The 25,815-nt window shown below is 46.3% G+C and overlaps 1 protein-coding gene across 2 annotated transcripts in view; it reads right to left on the reverse strand.

Moving 5' to 3' along the window:
- LOC137421140 (proprotein convertase subtilisin/kexin type 5) overlaps positions 1-25,815 on the reverse strand; it is a 172,006-nt gene that overhangs the window by 17,703 nt on the left and 128,488 nt on the right. Inside the window, exons 11-16 of one of the 2 annotated variants that reach the window (XM_068106886.2) lie at positions 15,125-15,364; positions 12,901-13,093; positions 12,435-12,652; positions 10,540-10,640; positions 8,482-8,665; positions 5,077-6,382 (exon numbers count right to left, since the gene is read on the reverse strand). In XM_068106886.2, the coding sequence (XP_067962987.2) occupies positions 5,874-6,382; positions 8,482-8,665; positions 10,540-10,640; positions 12,435-12,652; positions 12,901-13,093; positions 15,125-15,364 (1,445 nt within the window). In that variant the 3' untranslated portion in view covers positions 5,077-5,873. Of the gene's footprint in view, positions 1-5,076; positions 6,383-8,481; positions 8,666-10,539; positions 10,641-12,434; positions 12,653-12,900; positions 13,094-15,124; positions 15,365-25,815 lie in introns of those variants that run through there. The other variant, XR_010983262.2, reaches the window with a different exon arrangement.

A 25,815-nucleotide genomic window follows, 5' to 3' on the forward strand; every position in this document is an offset into this window, starting at 1 on the left:
GTTATGGACGTCAGCAGAAAGAGAGGTGCACATGAAGTCGTCATCTCAAGGTAGACGATCTCTGGTGCATCTGCCTCCATAGTCTCACTCATCATAATGAACTTTACTGGTGACTCTGCTCAAGGTGAGGCATAATTCCTGAAACTTTTTATTTTTAACAGGATCCAAAGCTCGTAGTGGAGGTGACACACAAACACACAAGCAGACACACACGTCTGTTAGACGAAACAAACACGACCACTGAACTTGGTGGAAGTGCCGTCACTTCCCAGGGCACTCTGGGTACCAGTGACATCACAACAATGGCGCCACCTTTCTCACCACTCAGCAGGGCATTCCCAAAGGAGAAATTTCCTCATCCCCATGGATACCAACCAATGGGGACTGTCCATGCTCTTATCCTTTCAATTGCTGAAGGTCAAGCAAGGAACTAGCACGTACCATTTTTAGCGTCTTTGGTAAGACTCAGCTGGGGTTTGAACCACCAACCTCCCAAAATCGTAGCCGACGCTCTAATCGTCACGCACACCACCAAGTCTGCTTCTGCTAGGTATTAGTAACAGAAGGTGTTTTCTTCTTCAGTTTGCCTCAAAAGCCTCTGTGTACCACCCTCCACAGTCTGTTCACGTCTTGTACTCCAATACGGACTGCCTACTCGACACTGTCTTTTCCACATAAGATATATGTATATTACATTCTCATTGCTCTTTTGATTCAATATATTGGACATTTTTCACTTGAAACTACCTGCCATATTGTTAGTCAGTCTTCTATTGTGGACATATGTAATATTGCCCATGGAACCAGGATGGAGGACGTTGTATATGTGTGTGTGTGTATGTATGCATATATATATATATAGGGGAGAGAGGTGTTGCTTGTCAAAGAGGGCCAAGTGGTAAGAGGTGGAAAGAGGAGGAGGTGGAACGCAGGAGGGCTGTCAGATGCTTGTGATTGGCAGGTGGTGGCAGACCTAAAGCCACTATTGGTATTCCCAGAGAAGATCTGTGTGAAAAGGTTGCAGCCTGACATTGTCATCTGCTTTGACAGGCCCCTCCGTTTTTGGGGGGGGGGGGGGGGGGGAGAAGGGAAGGAAGAAAAATTTTCCCATGCAAAGAGTGCTTCATAACCTCAGTGTTGCACAGGTGAAAAAGGAAATTGTAATACCCTCTGCCGCCATCGCCAGGTGGTGCTACACGGTACACATTTACATGGAGAATTCACGCCCCTCTCCTGGTCCCCCACATCCCCGAAATAGGCCGCGGCCACGTAGCCTATGTTAACCCCCAGACAAAGTTATTTGTATTTGTACCCTGAGTAAAGTATAAAAGCGTTTATAGCTGGAGTACCCAGCGTTGCTCAAGCCAAAAAGAAACATTAACATATTTGAAATGAGAGAAAATATAATGGAAAAACAATTACATCCAAATCAGAATCCATCACAAATGTCAAATCATCATTTTACCTTTTCATTTAATATATGCTGGTGAATGTGCCATTCATCACGTTTCTGAGTTAAGTATGATGCCGTTCAGGAAGAAGAAGAAGCATCACGACCAACTTCAACCGCTTCCAGAATCGTTTTATTATTTGTGTTCAAATGTCTGGTGATTGTTTTGTATTTATTTATGCGAATGTGTGTTTGTTACTCCCGCCAGGGAGTAATGCATTCACTCGTGTCCGTGTGTGTGTGTTCGTGTGTTTGTGAACAAGATATCTGGAAAAGTTCTGAACGGATTTGGATGAAAGTTGGTGGGATGATTGCCCTTGGCATAAGGAAGAATTGATTCGTTTTTGGTGAAGCTCAGGATATTATTCCCGATCCAGGATCCAGATCAGGAAGGATTTTTTTTACCATTGGAAGATAGGGCTCATTTTTTTTTTAACATTATCTTCTATATATTCTATACTAGCAGAAGTACCCGGCATTGCCGGACGGGGGAGGGGAGGGGAGGGGGAAGATGAGGGGAGGGGAACGGGGGGGAGGGGAGGAGAGGGGGGGGGGAGGGAGAAGAGGGGGGGGGGAGGGGAGAAGAGGGGGGGGGAAGTACCCGGCATTCCGTGTATAAACGTGAGGGAGAAGAGGGGGGAGGGGGAGGGGGAGGGGAGGGGAGGGGGAGGGTCAGTCAACAATGACGTTGCAGTTCTCATGGTCGGAGAGCAGCACAACAATCGCGACATCGTCCAGAATCTTCGCAACAGCACGAAGCGGCTTTTGGAGACTCACCGATCCTGTGACGCCCTCCAGTACCGGCGTTGCCGGGCGGGGGAAGGGAGACCCGTACATTCCCAACCCGTACATTCGCCCTCTCGACTCAAGCTCACTCGGACAAAAGCCTCGCACAAATTACACCGTGAAGGCCCAATGGCCATGTCTATGCCACAAATCAAGTACGTCAGCGAGTCGGGCGCACTGAATTGAAAATATATAGAACGCTCATACTCCGTGAAAAGTGAAGCTACAATATTTTTGAAAAATTTCATTGGTTGCTAGGAGACGGCAGCATGTAAAAACCGTTTGAATATTTGCAATACAGTTTGATCCAGAGGTAAGTGGTATGGTCTTGCTGGTTGGTGGACACGATATGTGTAAGGGAAATTATTTTGGTGTCCTGTATCTGGTCGTGCGAGTTGGTGAACACGGTACATTTAAGGGAAATGATTTTCTGTCATTCTTCTGATGGTTGCTTCTCCTTCCCCATATTTTTGTTCATTTTATTGTTTTTTTCCACTCTCTTGAGTTGTGGGCCTTCCTTGAGTGGTATTACATTTATCATCATCATCATTGGAATGTCTGTTGTAAAGATACGGACATCAAGTCCGTATCTTGACGCAGAGAGCATCAAGCACCATCTTTTTATACCAGGCAACGGCAACGGCAAGTCGGCAACGCACTAACGCAGACCTCGCTCGGCCCCGCCCACAGCAACCTCTCTCGGCCCCGCCCACAGCGATCTCGCCCGGGCCCGCCCACAGCGACCTCGCTCGGTCCCGCCCACAGCGACCTTGCTCGGTTCCTCCCACAGCGGCATCACTCCGCCCTACACGGCACTATCGATATATTATTCCTACAATGCCGGGTACTTCTGCTCGCTGAAAACAAATCTATGTGAAACATGCTAAATGCTAATCATGCAGAAGTACCCGGCAAAAACGCAATCGCTCTGAAGTACGTGCGAACGCGTAACTGAGTTAATGGCGGCAACGAACATCACGTGATCGCTCTGAGCGAATCAGCGCGCTGCTCTGCTTCCGGTCAGATTCCGGTCATAATATTTCGCGCTGAGATAAAAATATGGTAAAAACATATTATGAAATAAATTTTTAGGTCAGCCATGTTCTTCCCAGGCTCAATGGCCATGTCTGTGCCAAATATCAAGTACTTGAGCCTCTCCGTTTAGGAGTCTATCGGTAACATTACACACACATATATACACACACATATATATACACACACACACACACACACACACACACACACACACACACACACACACACACACACACACACACACACACACACACACACACACACACACACACACACACAAACTGTGTTTTATATATATAGATTTAACATTGTGATATGAAAATAGTTTTTATATTTGTTGTAAATGTAGTTTAAACTCGTGGTTATGCGTTAGAGTGGTGTATTTTTTTAGCAGCGTCGTCTTCAATGTTCATTTTTTTTTTTACTAATAAAGACATATTCTGTCATTTTAAAACCACCAAAGTGTGTATTAGGTTTCCCGTTTTCATAAAATGTATCGTTTGATACGTATAATGCTTTAAAAGTTTTTTTTTTTGTTTTTTTTTTTTACCTCAGAAGAGATATCAACATTTAGCTCAGCGAATGTCATTCGCGGTGTCAGTATTTGATGAACTTATAAAGACTTAGTTCCAGATTTGTCAATGGCTGAGGTATATTAACAAACTAATAAAACAGATTTGGCAAAATTCCAACTTTTTTTTTTAAAGATCGTATGTTCACCCAGGGTTGTGAGAGGCTGAAGAAGAAGAAACCTCGCATGGGCTTCCCAGACCAAATAAATAATTCTGGTTCTGGCTTTGCGATTTTCAGGTTTATTTATCTATATATCTACATATCTGGGCAGTGTCTGTTGTCACTGAACTACTCCCTGAAACTTTTATTTCCGTGGTTGTGAAGTGTTTTTAATAACGTGGTGGTGGTTTTGAATCACGTGGTGGTGAGGTATTTTGCATTATGTGGAGGTGAGGTGTAAAATGACGTGGTGGTGAGGTGTTTTTAAATCACGTGGCTGTGAGGTGTTTTTAATTTCGTGGCTGTGAGGTGTTTTTAATTTCGTGTTTTGTGGCTGTGAGGTGTTTTTAATATATAAGTGTCATTAATCAAAAAGGCTTAGGCACAATAAAGCGATTTTTTTTTAAATCCCCAAAAAACAATCTTTTGTTAAAAAAAAAAAAAATTTAGCCTAAAATACTCCCAGTGATGAACCTCTGAAAGTTTGACGAAGATCTGTTCAGCCATCTCTGAGAAAAATAGTGACACACAGACAGACAGACCAATGGCTCTCTTATATAGTATATATATATATATATATAATCTGAACTATAAAGTTATATATATATATATATAATCTGAACTTCTTACAGCATAGAAGGCCTTTGTCCACTCATCTGACACATTTACCTTTGGCCTGTCTAGTTTGGGTTTGATTCTCAACCTGCCGGTAAACGTTTGGATCGGTGCTTCTCAGGCAGGGCACTGTATTAACAAGTTCATCGTCTCTCGGATGGATGTTAAACCGGGTGTTCCATCTGCAAGTATTAGCTGGTGGACGTTAAAGGTCCCACAGTGTCTGTGCAAAGAGTAGTCAAATTATTGTCGGCACTGAACAAACTCCAAATTCCTGCCACTTTCCGTCGAACGTCAGGCCTGCCCAACCAGTTTATGAAAGATTTTCGCCAAAACCTCCCACCTGTCTAACTCCATGAGGAGGTGAGAATAAGTGTGGCTGTTAAATAAGTAGTTGTCTTGGAACAAGGCCATAAAGGGAACATCAACTTACCTTTACAAAAACTAGGAGGCAACAAAACGAGGAGTCAACGCAGTGTTGGGGATTTGAATCTGGAATCCCAAGCATCATGAGTTATGTGTTTGGATATGAACACATTTCAAAAAGTAATGCATCTGATGATCCAAACACTGAGGACTAAATGGAGTGACCGCTTAAATACCTATCCACAACAACAACAACAACAATTTCAGGAGATGTGACATCTACATTTGCTTCTCAGATTCATGTGTTAATCTCACACTCAGCTGCAAGTCAAACAGTTATCTCATACATACTCAAAGAATTCTTACACTTTATGAAGCAAATGCAGATCAAGTGAGGTTTGAATATAACCATTAGGATAACACAAGCAATTTGTTTTCAGATTGATAGTAAGAAATACTTTTACGACAATAAAGACTGGATGCGGCCTGGAAAGTAAGACAAATATGAAATCTTGTTTTGCTTAATAAATAAACTTTTTTTTTTTCGAACGATGCAACAATGCCGTCGAAATGAGAAAAAGTTGTGAAGATGTGTTACAATAACAGCGAAGGACAATCCATAGACGCTGCTTGAAGACGCCAGACACGTTTCTACAAGTACTGTACAACTTCCATATCTTAACAGATTTTCACGTCACCCAGGATGTCGACAATCCTCAAATTGTGGATTCTGCAGGCCCTGTTATTTATTTACTTTGGTGAGGTGTTGAAAAGGATGAATTTTAGGTGAAAAGTTGAAGATCTTCAGGTTGCATTTCATGGTCCATCATTTACCCTCTCAATCCACTCCAGTATTTTACACCGTGAGCCCTGAAAACCAGGTACTGACTCATAATACAGATGGACCGTCGAGTGATGGCTTGTTAGGCCTAGTGAAAAGAGCATCCTCTTCATTTGCACTGTCGTCAGACTCACAGCCATTACCTAGCCCATACTTGCGGTAAATAGTTCCATCTCGTCCCGTGTATACAATGTCATCCTCATCATCGTGACCATCCTCATCAAAATGCGTTCCCCTTCGAGGCAATGAGGACTCGGTTTCCAAACCCACATCTCCGGCTGTGCTCCCTCGCAGCCACACGCACTCGCGGTGTGCCTCATACCGTGGTGTTTCTCTGCCTTCCAGCTTCTGGTACGTGTGACGTGATGCCCAACAGAGTCGGCGGTGAGATCGCATGTACAGAAGCAAAGTGGTAAGTGCACCCACACCCAGAATGAGCAATGCAAGCAGCAGGATGAGCAGCACCGGAGGGAAATTAGATGGTTCGACCATACTTTCTACAAACTGGTCGAGGAAAGGGCCACCGTCAATTGGTGGTGGTGCTGGCACACAGTGGTCTGCAAAAAGGGTGGGAAAAGGCTCAAGCATTCCTACAGGTAGTAGTATCAAAAAAGGACAACCCACGCAGCACGGTTAACTAACAGGTGAATATTTGTACCCCGTTAAAACTTACAGGTGTCTCGGTGAGTTCACTCGGCCAAAGGCATTTCCTTCAACTCTGGCAAATTAAATCACACCTTTGATATACATTGTATCATGTAATCCTTATACTCGTGAATATGTGCACTGGTCACCACAATGACTGATGCTTCCATTGTATTGCAGTCAAATATCACAAGGTGTCTTTTGGAAGTTAAAATCGAGGTGTATGGAGGAGCAACGATGGTGACACAGGATTGAAGAGTAAAACATACTGACATTAGGGTGGAAGGGATAAAATGGACACAAATAAGCAGATTGATGAATAAAGAGAAAAAGAGAAAAAGAGAAAAAGAGAGATTGTTGTGAGAAAACAAGTTCGAAACAAAGATAATGGGTGGGAATGGAAGATGATATGAGATGGCAATGAGCTGCCAACTTGAGGCCCTGGAGGGAAGAGTAGAATTGTACCAACAACCAACTACCTCCCACTGATCTCCCGATGTCCCTGCTCTCAAATGTTGTACTCGTGTGCTTCCCCCTCTCTTCCCATCTTGTCTCTCGCTCCCTTTATTTCGTCTTTGGGTCCGTTTTTTTTCTTCTTTTTTTTCTTTTTTTTGTCATTAATGTTAGCTCTTACACGAGCCTCGATCTTGTATACAAAAAAAAAAAAAAAAACAACAACTCAGATTGTACTAATCCCACAGGCAAGAGAAATAAGAGTTGAGATGAGCATTTGGCCTGGAGTTTGGAAGGTAAACTAGTAGGGGGTTATTTGATGAGGCAGTAGAAAATAGGCCACAATCTGTCTCAAATGGACAGCAACAGATCCTGTCTGTTCTCAAATGGACAGCAACGGATCCTGTCTGTTCTCAAATGGACAGCAACGGATCCTGTCTGTTCTCAAATGGACAGCAACGGATCCTGTCTGTTCTCAAATGGACAGCAACGGATCCTGTCTGTTCTCAAATGGACAGCAACGGATCCTGTCTGTTCTCAAATGGACAGCAACGGATCCTGTCTGTTCTCAAATGGACAGCAACGGATCCTGTCTGTTCTCAAATGGACAGCAACGGATCCTGTCTGTTCTCAAATGGACAGCAACAGATCCTGTCTGTTCTCAAATGGACAGCAACAGATCCTGTCTGTTCTCAAATGGACAGCAACGGATCCTGTCTGTTCTCAAATGGACAGCAACGGATCCTGTCTGTTCTCAAATGGACAGCAACGGATCCTGTCTGTTCTCAAATGGACAGCAACGGATCCTGTCTGTTCTCAAATGGACAGCAACGGATCCTGTCTGTTCTCAAATGGACAGCAACGGATCCTGTCTGTTCTCAAATGGACAGCAACAGATCCTGTCTGTTCTCAAATGGACAGCAACGGATCCTGTCTGTTCTCAAATGGACAGCAACAGATCCTGTCTGTTCTCAAATGGACAGCAACAGATCCTGTCTGTTCTCAAATGGACAGCAATGGATCCTGTCTGTTCTCAAATGAACAGCACCGGATCCTGTCTGTTCTCAAATGGACAGCAACGGACCCTGTCTGTCCTCAAATGGACAGCAACGGCTCCTGTCTGTTCTCAAATGGACAGCAATGGATCCTGTCTGTTCTCAAATGGACAGCAACGGATCCTGTCTGTTCTCAAATGGACAGCAACGGATCCTGTCTGTTCTCAAATGGACAGCAACGGATCCTGTCTGTTCTCAAATGGACAGCAACGGATCCTGTCTGTTCTCAAATGGACAGCAACGGATCCTGTCTGTGCCTCTGCTTCTTATAGGAGAGAACTATATTCCACTGAACTATGGACAAAAGCCTTGGTAAACCTTGAGAAGCTCAATTTAACAAGAAAGGACCTTGCATGACGAGAAAGAGAGAACACAAGAGAATAACAAAGAAAAAGAGAGAGATTATTGTGTGTTTAATGTTTGTTTGAGGTGGCAAATTATTTTATTGTATTTGTGCAAGAATTGGTGAATATGAAGTTGGCAAAAGCTACATTATTACTGACCATATCCTTGGTGACAGTGACAGCAGTCGTCATTATGCTTTGAGTTGGTATCATCAAGAGGGCAGCAGTCCTTGCATTGATGCGATGACATGTTGAGAGCCTGCCCATACTCACACGATAGGCAGTTATCACTACCGGGCCCATCGCAGCGTCGGCATGCTGAGTCACATTGCTCACACGCCCCCTGGATGATGGTGGAGAGGATAGGGTTGCCATGGAAAGAAGAATTGTGGAGAAGAGAGAGAGGGGCACGGTTGAATGAGCATGACTCCTCCATGAACTACAATTTAGACTAGAATGTTAGCCAGCCTAACAGTAATTAACGAGAGACGTCATAGAACACATTACTCCGTGCTGTCTTGAGAAACACGGACATGGGCGGGGTCTATGAGCAGCAAATTCCATTGGTAGAGATGATGTAAAATGTGCCGTACTACTAAATGGAAATGGTTGGAAAGCATCAAAAAGGTGATCAAGTGCCTAATTCAATTGAAATAAAGGAAGGATTTTAAAGTTTGTAGAAAAAATATTCCGCATGTTTACCGCCATTGATGCAGCGTCTTTTACACCACCTTAGCCCCGCTTTTCACTTCACATGCACGGGGTAACTAGCTAACAGACCTTGCCAGACTACAATTGGATAAATATTATTTTCCCTGTTTGAAAAAGTGTATGGTACAGCAAACTGTAGAAACAACTGTGGTAAAGTAGTTTACTATGGTTAACTGTACCATACTGAACTAATGTTAAAGACCATGAACTAACAACAGGAAGAATTTAAAGATTATCGCTCAATATCCACTGATATTGAGCGTATTTTCTCTCTCGCATATGACATGTCCATCCGGCACACTCAGATATATATAATGGTGCCGTGGAAAACCTTACACATGGCTCACTGACATTCTCTGCACACGGAGGTAACGTGTGGTATTAATGGCATTCTATCATCTCCTTTCCCTGTCAAGACTGGAGTGCCACAAGACAATATTCTGGGCCCAGTCCTATTCCTGATCTTCATCAATTTTATCTCTCCGACTCTGGAAAATCCCCTTTATCTGTTTGCTGATAGTTCTAACTTCTGCCATGACATCCCTCATCCTTCAGACTGGTAGGCAGCAGCCTCTTCCTTCTCTTCAGACCTTAAAAAATATCGCAAGCTGGTCAAAAACTTAGAATATGTCTTCCAATCCTGACAAATCTCACACTCTCACTATCTCTGTCCAAAAGGACCTTCTGGCAAACACTACTATCTACTTTCTAAAGTTAAACAATCCTCTTGAGGAGGTTCACCTGAACTCCTACCTACATACAAGGCTTTCATCCGCAACTTGATGGAGCACAGCTCTCCCTTCTGGGCTGAATCCACTGCCTCACATCTTGCTCAGTTTGACGGTGTGGAAACCAAGGCCTTCAAGATTATTGGAATCTCCTGCAATGAAGCCGAGTCTATGCGCTTATCACTTCACCATCGCAGACAGGTTGGTGGTCTCTCTATCTTCTGCTGCCTCCTTTCTGGTCTTGCACCCTCCGCTCTTTCCCTGCTTTGTCCCCCCAGGTTCCTGCAGGGCTCACATGGTCCACTATCAACCCAGTCCTGGTGAAACTACCTAAATCTAGGACCACTGCTCATTTTCACTCATTTGTTCATCTTTCTTTCGCCCGCCTGTGGAATCGACTTCACATCCTCTTCAATCTCATTCTTCCTTCCCATTCCTAAACCATGATCCTTTCTACCCTCATTAACATGTCATTACGATTTCACACATGTCATTACGTCATTGTGGTGGAACATTTGATCTTTCTTTCTCTAAATGAAGACTCATGGAGGGCCTTGTGCATATATTATATGCAGGACAAATATAATAAGTCATCAATGCACTTGTATAGAGAGGATGTTAAGTTTACAGAAAGTTAACGTGAGATCCCAGCATCACGAGGTAGGTGCTCAGATGGTAAGGACAAACTGGCCAACCAGAGCAAATCCCCTCCCCCTCCGACCCCTTATGCAACCCACCAATATAGCTTCAGTGTGAGACGGGTACGAAACCAACTGACCTCATCAGTGTAATAATAGGTCTCCTTGCACATTGGATAGCAGATGTCATTGCTTAACTTGGCTCCCTTATCACAGCTCTCACAATCACGTGGACTCACACCTAGAAAGCAAGAGGTGCAACACTTGGTTGCTCAATAAAAAAAACCCTTCAAACATTTTCACACAAGGTCCAGAGAAAATGCCATTTGTCCAATCTGTGCCATATATCACACCCAAGTTCATCACAGTGTGAGATGAAGAAACGTCAGTCATTTGAGAACTAAAGAAAGGAGAAAAAGAGGTTAGCTGAATTAACTTTCAGGTGAACTGAAAATCAAAGATGAATTACGGGTACTAGTTTCCCTGAATAAAGTCATGCAAGGCCAAGACATGCATTAAAGTCACCATTTAAAGTGTGCTGCAAGAAGAAAGGGTTAATAAAACATGGGACAGTAAATGACCAAAAACAAGAAGACGTCATGCAGAGCACGATACTTGCAAAATCCACCACTCTCTCCCCACCCCTCTCCCCCCCACCAAAAAAAAGTTGCCATGGATACATCAAATTGTCCATTTCATTAAGATTAAAATTGATGATCTTAATCAAAGCTCGGGTCAATCGGATTAAAATTGATGATTTTTCAGATGAAAATTGATGATATTAGAAGTTTGACCTTAAGTTGAATTTTGACCTTAATATAGATGGTTTCCCAATTCAGTGAGGTACTATGCAATTGCTGTTTAATTATCAAGTCAATCGGATGAAAATTGATGATTTTTCAGATGGAAATTGATGATTTTGGAAGTTTGACCTTGACCTGACCTTTGAACTTTTGACATGAAAATAGTTGGTTTCCCAATCCAGTGACTCAATATGCAAATGCTGTTTAATTTACAAATCAATCGGATGAAAATTGATGATTTTTCAGATGGAAATTGATGATTTTGGAAGTTTGACCTTGAGTTGACCTTTGAATTTTTGACCTGAAAATAGTTGGTTTCCCAATCCAGTGACTCAATATGCAAATGCTGTTTAATTTTCAAATCAATCGGATGAAAATTGATGATTTTTCAGATGGAAATTGATGATTTTGGAAGTTTGACCTTGAGTTGGCCTTTGAATTTTTGACCTAAAATAGTTGGTTTGCCAATCCAGTGACTTAATATGCAAATGCTGTTTAATTTTCAAATCAATCGAATGAAAATTGATGATTTTTCAGATGGAAATTGATGATTTTGGAAGTTTGACCTTGATTTGACCTTTGAACTTTTGACCTGAAAATAGTTGGTTTCCCAATCCAGTGACAACATGCAAATGCTGTTTAATTTTCAAATCAATCGGATGAAAATTGATTTTGGAAGTTTGACCTTGAGTTGACCTTTGACATGTTAACCTCAAAAGTAGTTGGTTTCCCAATCCAGTGACTCAATATGCAAATGCTGTTTACTTTTAAAATCAATCGGATGAAAATTGATGATTTTTCAGATGGAAATTGATGATTTTGGAAGTTTGACCTTGAGTTGACCTTTGACCTGTTGACCTCAAAAGTAGTTGGTTTCCCTATTTAGTAACCCAATATGCAAATGCTGTTCAATTTTCAAGTCAATTGGATGAAAAATGACAATTTTAGAAATTAGTCATCAGGATGACCTTTGACCTTCAGCCTCAACATCAATAGGCTTCTTCCTCATGACCAACTCTACAATCTGGTGAAGTTTCGTGAAGGTCGGTTTAAAAATTGTGACCTGTCGGCAATTGACAGACAGACAACCAGACAGACAGAATAACGCACAAGACCAACCAATATAGTTGAAAATCTTCGATTTTGCAAGTAATAAGAACATGAAGAAGATGAAAATGAATGATGATACCATTAGCCTTTTCTGCTGGACTTTCCTCAAGCATGTCACTCACCATGACAACTCCTGCAGCTCGGATGACACCGACGGCATGTTTGCGCATCGGCCGCAAAGTAGCCAAATTTGGGACAAGCACCATCACAGCGCAGTTCTCCTTCCAAAAGCCAGGAGTCCTCCGCACATGACATGCACTCATTCGGGCCCGGCCCAGAACAAGTGCGACAAGGAGTGTCGCATTTTTCACAGCGGCGTGGATTATCAGTTTCAAAATAGCTGCCAAGGAAGATATTACTGTTAGTACATCTGTTGTCCATGTGGATGAACTCAGGTATGAGAATTTCTAAGATGACATCTATTGCTTACAATAATGTAACTTTTCACAGAGTGGGGCAGTTATCAGCACACCAGGTTAAAAACAGAGTCCAGAATCCTTTTTGTGCCCTATTTGCCATCCTCGGTAAAAGAGGAAAGAAAGGAAGAAGAGACAAAACAAATGGCAAATACAAATATTATCAGCATACCCTGCAGGGCACGACACCAAGCAAGACTCCAGAAGTGTGAAGGCCCAGTCCTGGCAGTCCTCACAATCTCCGTCTGTTGGGCCATGACAAGATGAACAGGTGCGGTGACACGACCTGCATTCAGCGTTCCAGGGATCATCCTTGCCTACTTCGTGGAAGTGGCCAATGGGACAGGAGTCAAGGCAAGTACGATCTGCAGACAAGATAAAGCAGAGTAAATTGATAATATCAGAGAATTGTCCTGCAAATATACATTTGAATAAGGTTATTGACACATCTTCAATGGTAGGTGGAAATTTGAGCACCTGATATGTCTGATACCTGAAGCCTGTACCCGAAACAAGAAGCTCCAGTAAGAACAAAGTAGGAGAACAAATGGATTGGAATTGTAAAATGGGTTAAACAGGGTGTATTCTCTCCCCTTACTTGTTCGATCTGTATCGTGATTAAATCATGAGGAAATCAAACTTGGATGACATAGAGGCTGGAATCAGGATTGGAGGAAGATGCATCAACAATCTGAGGGATGCTGATGATAACACCGTGTTGGCAGAAAGTAAAGAGGACCTGATGAAGCTGCTGCAGACACTGAAGATGAAAAGTGAAGAAAAAAAAATCTGGTCTATTTAAACCTAAAAAAAATACTAAAACCTTGTCAACTGAGAGATCGACACATCGGGAGACGATTTCCTGGAAATCATGGAAAGTTTGATTTTCCAAGATGCAAGGATTGAAGTGAGTGGAGAATGTGAATGATAAATTAATCGACGTTTAATGTTGTGTAGACCAGCTATGTCAGGATAGACAAATATCTCGAAAGACAAAGATGTGACAAAACAAACCAAGAGGAGGCCGGTGAATGTTCTGGTTTTCCAGTTGCAACATATGGACATGAGTCACGGACAATGAAAAATAAAGAAAGGAAGAAGATTGACAGTTTTGAAATGTGGTGTTCGAGGAGAATGTTAATTATTCCATGGAATGCAAGCTAACATTGATCACAAAAAGACAAGCTGACACATAAAACATATGATAAAGGGAGCGGGAGACAAGATGGAGAGCTGGGGGCATCGGGAGATCTGTGGGAGGGAGAGGGCTTGGGGGGAGGAGGCATGGGAAGGGGGTGGGAGGTGGGAGAGGTAAAAAAAAAAAAACACATGGACACTGCTCGGACTTCCAGGAAAGAAGTCCATATTTTAAAAAAGTGGATCTGGGGTGAGTTAACGGGGGTAGAAAAGATCAAGGTTTTGGATGGGGGAAGATAAGAGATGGTGGTGAACAGCTGTTTTAAAGACCTGGAGGGAGGAGTGGGATTGAAGAGAGTGAGGGAGTTTGTTTCAGAGGCGGGAGTAAAGAGGAATGAAAGAGTGAAGGTGTGCAGAGTCTTGATTTTGGCCGTTTAACCATAAGAGGGTTGCTTGCAGATCTTGTGTGACCTGTAGGAATATTTGGGGGACAGAGCCCAGAGAGAGCTGGGGGGGGGGGGGGGGGGGAAGGCTGGAGAGGAGTCGGCAGAAGACGGAAAGACCACCAACCTGCCTGCGGTGAATAAGTGAAAGGCCCTCGGAGTTGGCTTCATCGCGGGAGATTCCAATGATTCTGAAAGCTTTGGTTTCTACAGAAGCCGAGCTAGGTGTGAGGCAGGAGCACCAGCCCAGAGGGGAGAGCAGTATTCCATTGAGCTGCGGATGAAAGCCTTGTATGTAATGAGGAGCTCAGGTGTGCCAAGGAAGACCTTCGAACGACGGAGGATGCCCAGTCGGCGACTGGCTTTGAAGGCCAGATTGGAAATGTGGTTTTCCCAGGAAAGATCATGGCAGATAGTGAGACCCAAAAGCTTGAGTGACAGAACTTCTTGGAGAGGATTATTCAGAAAGTGGATGGGAGGGTTGTCCAGTCGGTCTTTTCGGAGAGACATCGTAAGAGTGTGAGATTTGTCAGGATTGAAAGACATGTTCCACTTGTTTGACCAGTCTGTGATTTTGTCCGGGTCTGCAGAGAGTGAGGAGGCTGCAGACTGCCGATCTGAGGGATGAGGAATGGAGCGGCAGAGAGTAGAGTCATCAGATAGAGAAAAGATAGAGAGGATTTTCCAGAGAGTTGGAGAGATCAATGATGAAGACCAGAAAAAGCACAGGGCCCAGAACACTACCTTGTTTCTTGAACACAAAAATCTCTTCTTCATGCTTAGCTCTAAGAATGGCTCCCCGGCCCCTGTACTCACTGTACATCACGGATTCATCACCACAGCTCAAGCAGTTTTGTGCCGTGTCGCCGTCACATGTAGCACACACCGAGTGACATGGGTGGCATTCTCCCGTCACTGTTTCTTCAAACTGCCCTTTGGGACATGGATTCGGCTGTGCTGAACACAGTCCATCAGCATCCTTTCGCAAGCCGGCTCGGCACACCGAGCACATTGTCGCTTTGCTGCCTGTGCATGAGAAGCACGAGGTGTGACAACCTGCAAGAGATTGGGGGATCTTCTGTTATGGAATTAGAATCAGATAACATTTGATCAATGTATGAGGCAATCAGCCATATTGCTTCATATATAGGATGTGCCATGCTGCGTCTGAACTTGGCGACTAAATGCTGATCTATCCGGGGTCTTCCTGACATTTTAAAACCCTTAAGACATACACATGGAAGAGGTAGGTGCAGACTGGAAGTTTTGTACAAATTCACAAAAGTTTCAGGGAGTAGTTCAGTGAAAAGACAACACAACAGAGACACTGCACAGGTATGCATATATATATATATATATATATATATATATATATATATATATATATATATATATATATATATATATATATATATATATATATATATATATATATATATATATATATATATATATATATATATATATCTACTAGCTGAGGTACCCGGCTTCGCCCGGGTTGAATAAGAATAAGACAAATATATGATGAAAAGAACATGGATATTTCAGAGCAATATCACAGTACATTTCCTCCATGACGTTTTGTCAATTGTCAATTTCTCAAAACCTCTTGGTATACAACATTTCTGGTTTTCTTACTTGGTGCCAAGACATAAAGATTGCTTGGTTTTCCAACCCTCGAGCAGCCCACGTACAGCTGGCCATGGGAAGTACCCGGCATTGCCGGACGGGGGAAGGGAGGGGAGGGGGAAGGGGAGGGGAGGGGAACGGGGGGGGGCGGGGAGGAGAGGGTGGGGAGGGGAGAAGAGGGGGAGAGGGGAGAAGAGGGGGGGAGGGGAAAGAGGGGGGAGGGGAGAAGAGGGGGGAGGGGGAGGAGGAGAGGAGAGAAGAGGGGGTGATGGGGAGGGGGAGGGATGGGAGGGGGAGGGATGGGAGGGGGAGGGGAGGGGGAGGGGGAGGGGAGAAGGGGAGGGGGTAGGGTGGAGGGGGAGGGGGAGGGGAGGGGATAGGGGGGAAAGGGAGGGGCATGGGGGGAAGGGAGGGGGAGGGGAGGGGGGAGTGGGGAGGGGGAGGGAGAAAGGGGAGAGGGGAGGGGGGAGGGGAGGGGGAGGGGGATGGAGAAAGGGGGGAGGGGAAGGGGGTGAGGGGAGGGGGAGGGGGGAGGGGAGGGGGAGGGGGGAGGGGGAGGGGGAGGGGGAGGTGCAAGGGGGGAGAGGGGAGAAGGGGAGGGGGTAGGGGGGAGGGGAGGGGGAGGAGACGGGGCAGGGGGGAAAGGGAGGGCCATGGGGGGAAGGCAGGGGGAGGGGAGTGGGAGTGGAGGGGGAGGGGGAGGGGGAGGGGGAGGGGGAGGGGGAGGGGGAAGGGAGGGGGGGTGGGAGGGGGAGGGGGAGGGAGAAAGGGGGGAGGGGGAAGGGGTAGGGGGAAGGGGGAGGGGGAGGGGGAGGGGAGAAGGGGAGGGGTTAGGGTGGAGGGGGGAGGGGGAGGGGAGTGGAGGAGGAGGGGAGAAGGGGAGGGGTTAGGGTGGAGGGGGTAGGGGGGAGGGGAGGGGGAGGAGATGGGGCAGGGGGGAAAGGGAGGGCCATGGGGGGAAGGCAGGGGGAGGGGAGTGGGAGGGGAGGGGGGGAGGGGGAGGGGGGAGGGGACGGGGCAGGGGGGAAAGGGAGGGCCATGGGGGGAAGGGAGGGGGAGGGGAGGGGGGAGGGGAGGGGGGAGGGGGAGTGGAGGGGGAGGGACGAGGGAGAAAGGGGGAGGGGGGTAGGGGGAGGGGGAGGGGAGAAGGGGAGGGGTTAGGGTGGAGGGGGGAGGGGAGGGGGAGGGGGAGGGGGGAGTCAAGTCGGAAGTCATTGTCGTCAATTGAATGTCGCATTTATTTTTTATTCCCTGTCAAATGGCATTGGTCCCGCATTCCGAACCCGGAAGTCGGAAGTCATTGTCGGCAAAGTTGAAAAATTAACGTTACGAAATACGCTGATGACGTCATAATTTTAAAACCCGAAGGTTTTTTAAACATTTAAGGTGTGCTGTAGTTGTTCTGGGACGTACTGATTCCGAATATGAAGTTGAAAAATTAACGTTCCGAAATACGCTGATGACGTCATAATTTTAAAACGCGACGTTTTTTTGGGGGGTTGAGATTTTATTCGAATTCGAATTCCATTAAATTTCAACTGGTGGAAACAATAATTATTTCAATTGCCAACAGTTGAAATAATTATTGTTTCCAACAGTTGAAATTTAATGGAATTCGAATTCGAATAAAATCTGAACTACCGTTTATTCGTTCTTGGCGCGAAAAAATGGCGCGCATTTTGTCATTATGTGCGACTTTACGTCACTCCCACAGACGTGAAAACATTTGTTTTCTTTAAAAATATATTTAAAATAAATACAATAGTACATAAATTAACAATAAAATAAGCTAAAAAACAATTTAAAATAAAATAAAAAGCACATTAAAAAAATATAAATATGTACGTACAGTATACTGTACGTACGCGCAACCGCGGGCTCGGAAAGGGGCAATAGCGCCGCCACAAACTACACCATGGAATTGCAGCTGGCGCGGTTTTTTAAACCATTGATATTAAAATAAAACGTAGCCTATAACCACCAGGATTTTATGCTGATTCCGAATCTGTGTCTAAAACTTTTCTCCAATGTGTAGTTCTTGAGTTATAAGCGGACATCCAGACAGACACACACACACACACACACACACACACACACACACACACACACACACACACACACACACACACACACACACACACACTCCTCCTTTATATATAGAAGATATATATCTATATATATATATATATATATATATATATATATATATATATATATATATTGTTGCGGAAATGAGGATTGTGTTTTTTTAATTGTGTGTATTATTATTATTGCTTTATTCTGAGCCCTCCTTGCTCCAGTGTTTATAAAGTCCAAAAGGGCGTCCCGGTAGTTAATTCCATAAAGCATACATTGAAGGACACTATAATGTCCCTGTTCAGTAGTTTATATCCTTATTATGTGTTTTAGGGTAAGGCCTTGTCTTCCATTAAAATGACACTCCATTGCACCAAGTGAAAAAGATAGATTCCCTTCATTCTTCATTCCCATTCCCAAAAACCTCCATTTCCCCTTTCGTCATGGCCAAGCCTCAATCTGCCAATTACATCCCCTCCAAGTCTCCATTGCCAACTGCACTGGGCAGTTTGCCAGTTTGTTACAGCTGTGGGTTGTTTTCGCTCCAAAACCACCATTGAACATGTGCTCGGGTCGGGGAAGAAAGGCGTGCCCGCCCGTCGTCATCAAGGGCGGAGCCAGAGGGTCGCGCGACCAACCAGGGCCGAGGTGAGCACACCGATGGGCGTGTCCTGAAGGCCGGCGGCTTAATCGCCGGAGGCGCTATAAAGGCGCGTGCGCAAGAAGTTGGAGAGAGCTGAGTTGTGTGGTTTTGGTCAGAGCTGGGTTGGTCGTCAGTGGTTGCGTTGAGTGGTCAGTGGTTGCGTTGAGTCGTCGGTGGTGAGAAGTGATTGGGCCAAGAGAGAGAGAAAGAGTGGTTGGACCAAGAAAGAGAGAGGAGAGAACCCGTCACGCCAGACCCCCCACCAGCGCGTCGGCCCCACCAAGCAGCTCCGACCCGTGATCCCGCGCACACGACAGGATCGGTGGCATCAGCGGCCGTCGAGGTCCAGCCCGACGTCCCGTGCGGGATCAAGCTCCAGCCAGCTCCGTGCCTTCCCCCCCCTCCAGCCACACACCTCCTTCCAGCCAATCCACTCTGCAATTCCCCATTCGTGTACGTGAGTTTGTTCTGTTTGTTCTGTCCAGGGAATAAGTTAAGCTTGTATAGTTAAGCTAGTAATTTTCACTGTGTCACCTGCTTTTTCAATGTTCCCTGTACATAACCGTGACTGCTCCTTTTGCTTGTGTGTGTAAATAATAAATCCCGTTACTCTTCTGTACGTCTTCTTCTTCCTCTTTACATTCGGTCGCTTTAGAGTTTTCCATATTGAATATCTGTGGCGCGATACGGCCAACGTTCGGGTGAATCGGGTGAATCGGGGAAACTGTTAGGTCGCGGTGCCATCCGCTCGGCAAACATAACATCCTTAACCGCGGACCGTAACAATTGGTGTCTGGGAGTGAGATTCGAGGCCCAAACCAAATTTTTAAAACATCTAAAAGAAAAAATTTGGTCAAAATTTGGAGCGGCCGAAATTTGTTTTGTTTTACAAAACCCGAATTTTGAAATCGCGCCATGGCTGGTCAAGGCGACGGGATGTCGGTGGGAGAGATAGAGGGGGTAGAATCAACCCAGGACCTCGGGGAAATGTATGTGGAAGAGGGCAATGGCAATGTGGTTGAGGAGGTATCAGGCGCACAAAATGGCGTCCTCGCGCACATGGTTATTGCGGCACCAAATTTAGCCGCGCCCGTGGTCGCGGCAGCCGAGCCAGAGATGCCAGGGTACATGCGAGCCTTCATGGCCCATTTCATGGCAGAAGTACAGAAAAAGAACGACAGTATAGACAGGCTAGAAGCCAAAATGGGACAAATGGGGAACCGGATGGATGCTAGGGGTGAGCGATTGGGAAACCAAATTGAAGCAATAACGAACGAAATGAGGGCCGATAATGAGGGACTGGCGAGGGACAGAGTCGCATATGAAGTAAGGGAAGCGGAGAGGGACACAGACCGCAGGTTGGGCGAAAGGGTCCCAGGGGTGCACGACGAGGTAACGCGGGTCGAGAAGCACTGGTTGAACGAAGCGGAGAAAAGCGCGGGTACAATGACGGGGGTAGAAATCGCGACACGGGGTTTGGAAAAGCCGGCGACCGATGAGGTAGAGGGAATTTTATTAAAGCCAACGGTCGTCGAGGTGAGTAAAGAAAAAGTGGAAGTGGGCATTGAAATTGAAGAGACCGGGGACTTAGAAAACCACTCGCGGCGGGAGGAAAAGATGGAGTATGTACAAAGTCCCTGCTCAAATCATGATGATATGCTCACTACCCAAATAAAGAGTTTGCAGGTGCGCGTGGAGAAAAGGATCCCCCAGGTGAGTCGTGCTGTATATTGTGCGGGTAGATTTTGTAGAAGGGGGTTTGGCACGAAGAGAATAGTCGCGCAATTGGGATCGATATGGCACCCGGGCATTGGTAAAGGGTCCCGTGTGAGTGGAAATGGCACGCGTGTGAAAAAAAAGTGTGCGTCAAGGGGTGAGCGTATTACGAAGCGCGAGTGTGATACCGAGTGCGAGCGAGAATGCACGTCGGGGTGTACGGAGTGTGACACAGGGAGTGAGAGCGATACGGAGTGTACGTGCGAGGGTGAGAGTGACCCGGAGAGTGAGTTGGTGGTGGAGCGGGTGCGAGAATGCACGCTTGGAATGGTTGAGGGTGTGCGAGGAAGCACACCTGAGTTGGTCATGGCGCAGGTGTGGAAGAGCCCATGTGAGCGCGTTAGTGGGTGGATGCAAGGGTGCACGCCCATGGTGGTGAGTGGTACGGAGTACGTACCGAGGGAGAGTGCGCAAGACGGTGCGTGAGGTGTGTTAAGGGAGTGTGCGAACGGCGAGTGTGCACGAGAGGTGTGGTGTGTAACGGGGAGAGCGTTGGTGGAATGTATGGACGGCGTTGTAGCACCGAGCTCGGTGAGGGTGAAAGGGGTAGCGTATGCGTGTGAGCATGCAGGTGAAGCATCGACGTTGACCGGGTTAGCAGCTAGGGCGACGGATAGCGGGCGCTCGGTGCGAGGAGCCCTTTGTTGGATGCGAGGCCCAGCGCGGATCGATGCGGCGTCGCTTCTCTTCGAAGCGTCGTTGCCGATTCGGGCTTGGCCCCGCCCTGCACGGTCGAGTCCGGGCCTTGTCGGGCGAGGCGTCCGGTCCGGTTCAAGGGCGAGTGGGAGGAAGCGGACGGTGCCCCCTTGCGGGGACGGGGTTCCGAACGAGCGAGCCTCGGTCATCGGGCCCGGGACCGCAAGGTACCGCGCCGAGATGGTGCGTGGAATCTCGGCCCGACCAAACCACCTCCCTTGAACCGAAAGCTGGACGGATTCAACCTGCAGGCGACCAAACCACCCGAATTCATTGCTCGGCTTTACGAAGCCGAGTTTAATAATGTCATGACGCACCGAGGCTAGGATATAGCGGACTGTGATGATGATAATAGTGAAAGTGGTTTTGATCCGAAATTTAGAAAAGTGAATAGAATTGGCAGTAATTGGAAAATTTTTGATTGGTTGGAATTTGGACGAGCCAAATTGGTAGTGGGAGATGCCCGATGTGGTGGGATGGCAACTCTGTCATCCCTCACAGCGGGGGCAAAGGAGCACTAGATTTATGGGATTTATGGCAGTGAAAACTAGCCCGGGTGGGTTAGGATATAATGATAGGGACCTAGGAGATTGACATTAGGTAACGTTAAGGTTAGGTAGTGACTGATACCTGTAGTGGGGATGCAGGTAGGTTAGTGTGGATGATAATGATGTGGTATGTGCTTAGTTTAAAGCGAAGACGGGGAGCACTAAGTTAGCAGGGCACCAGGTAGATTAGATGATGCCGTGTGTAAGGAACAGGTATGATTGCACAGGTGTGCAACTGAACAGGTGTATGGAGCAGTGTTTGAGTGAGTGATGGTGATGAGTATTGTGCTGACCAAATGGTCCAGGAAGAGGAGGAGGGTGCAGGTGGCACCAGGTGTAAGATTGCACAGGTGTGCAACTACAGGTGAATGGAGAATGGTTGTGTGGAATAAATGGTAGTGTGGGATATATGGAGTATTGGAATGGATGGTCGTGGAGTGAGTATGGTGGAAACTATGGAGTGGAGTGGATGGTGCGAAGGTGTGAATGGGGGAAGAGTGGACCCCCATCACAAATACCCGGGGCGGGTAGTGTAAGTGTTAGGTAGAGGGTATAGGTAAATTGTGGTTGGATATTGGCATCTGTGGTGCGGGTGAAAGAATGATGTTTGGATGGGTGCATTAGTGTTGTGGAAATGCCTGGGCGTGTAGCCTGTTAGTGTGTGTAGTTGGTTTAGGCACTCCACCACTGTGAGGATGTCGGCCAGGTGAGGCCGCAGGTGGGCTCTGGGAGCCGGTAGAGTTGTTGTGGATGGGGCCCGAGGATCCGGAGGACGGACCCGGGTAGCCCAGTGCCAGAGGGCACCGAGGGGTGACAGAGCCAGGAGGGGCCTTCCCCAATTAGATAGGTTAGGGTGAGGAGCTAGGTAAGCTCGGGTGGCAACTGCAGTGGTGGAGGTGTGCAGGCGGGTAGACCTGCTGGGAGAGCTACACGTCTCAGCCCAGAAATTGTGCAAGGGCACAGGGAGTTGAATCGGGGGAGTGAGACCCCAAATTGAGAAGCACCACAGTTTGGTCAATGGGAATTGGTTTTTAAAACCACATAGGGTAAGATTGCCAATGGTTTGGCAGGGAAAGACCCCGGGTAGTGTAAAGTGTGTTAAAGTCATTTAGAGGATAGTTAGGATTGAAATCTCCTCGCACCATCTACATCCATTCACCTGAGGTGACGTAACTCCACACCATGCCATGTTTTATTATTTTTATTGTGCAGATGTTTGGAATGTGAGACGCATCATGACGTGGGTGTGACATTGTGCTGATGTTCCATCTCTTCCTCCTTATGAGGATTGATGACGAATTGGGTGATGGCAAATTTTGGCTAGAGGGATTGTGGTGACGAATTTGGTATAGAAGAAATATGGGGAAGACGTGACAGTAGTGACGAATTTGTAAATGTGTAGATTTTGTAAATATGGGGTAAGGGCAAGGGTAGAGTAGGTGACGGGGGGACGGGGGGACGGGGGGGGGGGGGGAGTGACGTACGGTAGGGACGAGCTTTCTCACTTGACTCTCCGTACGCATTTCGCCTTGCATTGCCTCGTTTGATGTGTACCCTTGTGACCTTACCCCTCGCTCATCTGTCTTTATCCCCTTTTGTCTCCCACATGAGGACCTGTGCGCCATTGGGCGCCGAGGGGAGCGTGCGTGAGTCGGCCATTGTGCGCCCGGAACTCCCAGAACCAGCTGTCTGCATCGATGCACCACATTATGGACCACATGTCTGTGGCCGAGCACCACTTATGGACCCCATGGGTTGGGGCATGGCCCCTCTGCTGGAACCGGCCATGAAGGCCCGAAATCTTGCTGGCGGACCTTGGCCACAGGGCACCGATGCCCCACAGGTGAACCACACTAGTCGGCCCCTGTGGGCCATAAATAAATAAAAATGGACACGTTGGGTGCAAGTTTTAATACAAATAGGCCGCCAGCAAAGGAAGATGACAACATCAGGAAGAACATAATAATAGCCAGCAGAGGGAGCCGAAGAGCAAGAGACCACCTGCAGGGTTAGGGGTTGTTGTTTTTATTTTTATTCATTGAACAGTGATGACTGTGCACCGATTGGTGCTTGAGGGTGTATTGGTGCGTTTTGGGTGCTTTCATGGTGCGTCGATGCAGAACAGACTGCCTCCCCCCCAGAAAGAACAATCACAGGTCCTGGGTTACGTTTTGCAAATAAAGTAGCGTCACTGTAAATAATGCTCCCCACCGTCAGTGTATAGTTTGAAGACCATTCCGCATTTCGGTTAGCTGTGGGCGTGAGTCTGTTAGGTAGGGTGCAATGGAGCAGCGGGACATCTGTATTATGTTTTAAGACTGTCGCACTCAGGGTCAGGTTAAAAGTAGAGGGAACTACACCTACGTGTCACACTAAATTAAAGTTATAGGCCCGGGCCGTGCCTAAGAGGAGGAGGGTGCAGTGTTGCGGAAATGAGGATTGTGTTTTTTTATTGTGTGTATTATTATTATTGCTTTATTCTGAGCCCTCCTTGCTCCAGTGTGTATAAAGGTCAAAAGGGCGTCCCAGTAGTTAATTCCATAAAGCATACATTGAAGGACACTATAATATCCCTGTTCAGTAGTTTATATCCTTATTATGTGTTTTAGGGTAAGGCCTCGTCTTCCATTAAAATGACACTCCATTGCACCAAGTGAAAAAGATAGATTCCCTTCATTCTTCATTCCCATTCCCAAAAACCTCCATTTCCCCTTTCGTCATGGCCAAGCCTCAATCTGCCAATTACATCCCCTCCAAGTCTCCATTGCCAACTGCACTGGGCAGGTTGCCAGTTTGTTACAGCTGTGGGTTGTTTTCGCTCCAAAACCACCATTGAACATGTGCTCGGGTCGGGGAAGAAAGGCGTGCCCACCCGTCGTCATCAAGGGCGGAGCCAGAGGGTCGCGCGACCAACCAGGGCCGAGGTGAGCACACCGATGGGCGTGTCCTGAAGGCCGGCGGCTTAATCGCCGGAGGCGCTATAAAGGCGCGCGCGCAAGAGTTGGAGAGAGCTGAGTTGTGTGGTTTTGGTCAGAGCTGGGTTGGTCGTCAGTGGTTGCGTTGAGTGGTCAGTGGTTGCGTTGAGTCGTCGGTGGTGAGAAGTGATTGGGCCAAGAGAGAGAGAAAGAGTGGTTGGACCAAGAAAGAGAGAGGAGAGAACCCGTCACGCCAGACCCCCCACCAGCGCGTCGGCCCCACCAAGCAGCTCCGACCCGTGATCCCGCGCACACGACAGGATCGGTGGCATCAGCGGCCGTCGAGGTCCAGCCCGACGTCCCGTGCGGGATCAAGCTCCAGCCAGCTCCGTGCCTTCCCCCCCCCTCCAGCCACACACCTCCTTCCAGCCAATCCACTCTGCAATTCCCCATTCATGTACGTGAGTTTGTTCTGTTTGTTCTGTCCAGGGAATAAGTTAAGCTTGTATAGTTAAGCTAGTAATTTCAATGTGTCACCTGCTTTTTCAATGTTCCCTGTACATAACCGTGACTGCTCCTTTTGCTTGTGTGTGTAAATAATAAATCCCGTTACTCTTCTGTACGTCTTCTTCTTCCTCTTTACATTCGGTCGCTTTAGAGTTTTCCATATTGAATATCTGTGGCGCGATACGGCCAACGTTCGGGTGAATCGGGGAAACTGTTAGGTCGCGGTGCCATCCGCTCGGCAAACATAACATCCTTAACCGCGGACCGTAACTATATATATATATATAGAATATATAGAATATATAGAATATATATATATATATATATATATATATATATATATATATATATATATATATATATATATATATATATATAATATATATATATATATATATATATATATCTGTGCAGTGTCTGTGTTGTGTTGTGATGGGTTGTGTTGTGTTGTCCTGTGTTGTCACTGAACTACTCCCTCAAACGTTTGTGAAATCGTACCAAACTTCTGGTATGTACGTATCTCTCCCGTCGGTATGTCCTAACGGTAATTTTTTTGAAAAATTTTCAATTTATTTTTTGTTTTTTTAAAGAATTTTTTTGGGATCATTTTTTTTCAACTTCAATTGTTAATTTTATTATGATTGCTGTAAACCATGACAAAACGGCAACTCGGGTACAGTCATTTATCTATATATCTACATATCTGGGCAGTCTGTT

The sequence above is a fragment of the Myxine glutinosa genome, chromosome 2, assembly GCF_964187855.1.
Source record: "Myxine glutinosa chromosome 2, kmMyxGlut1.1, whole genome shotgun sequence".
Lineage (NCBI taxonomy): Eukaryota > Metazoa > Chordata > Myxini > Myxiniformes > Myxinidae > Myxine > Myxine glutinosa.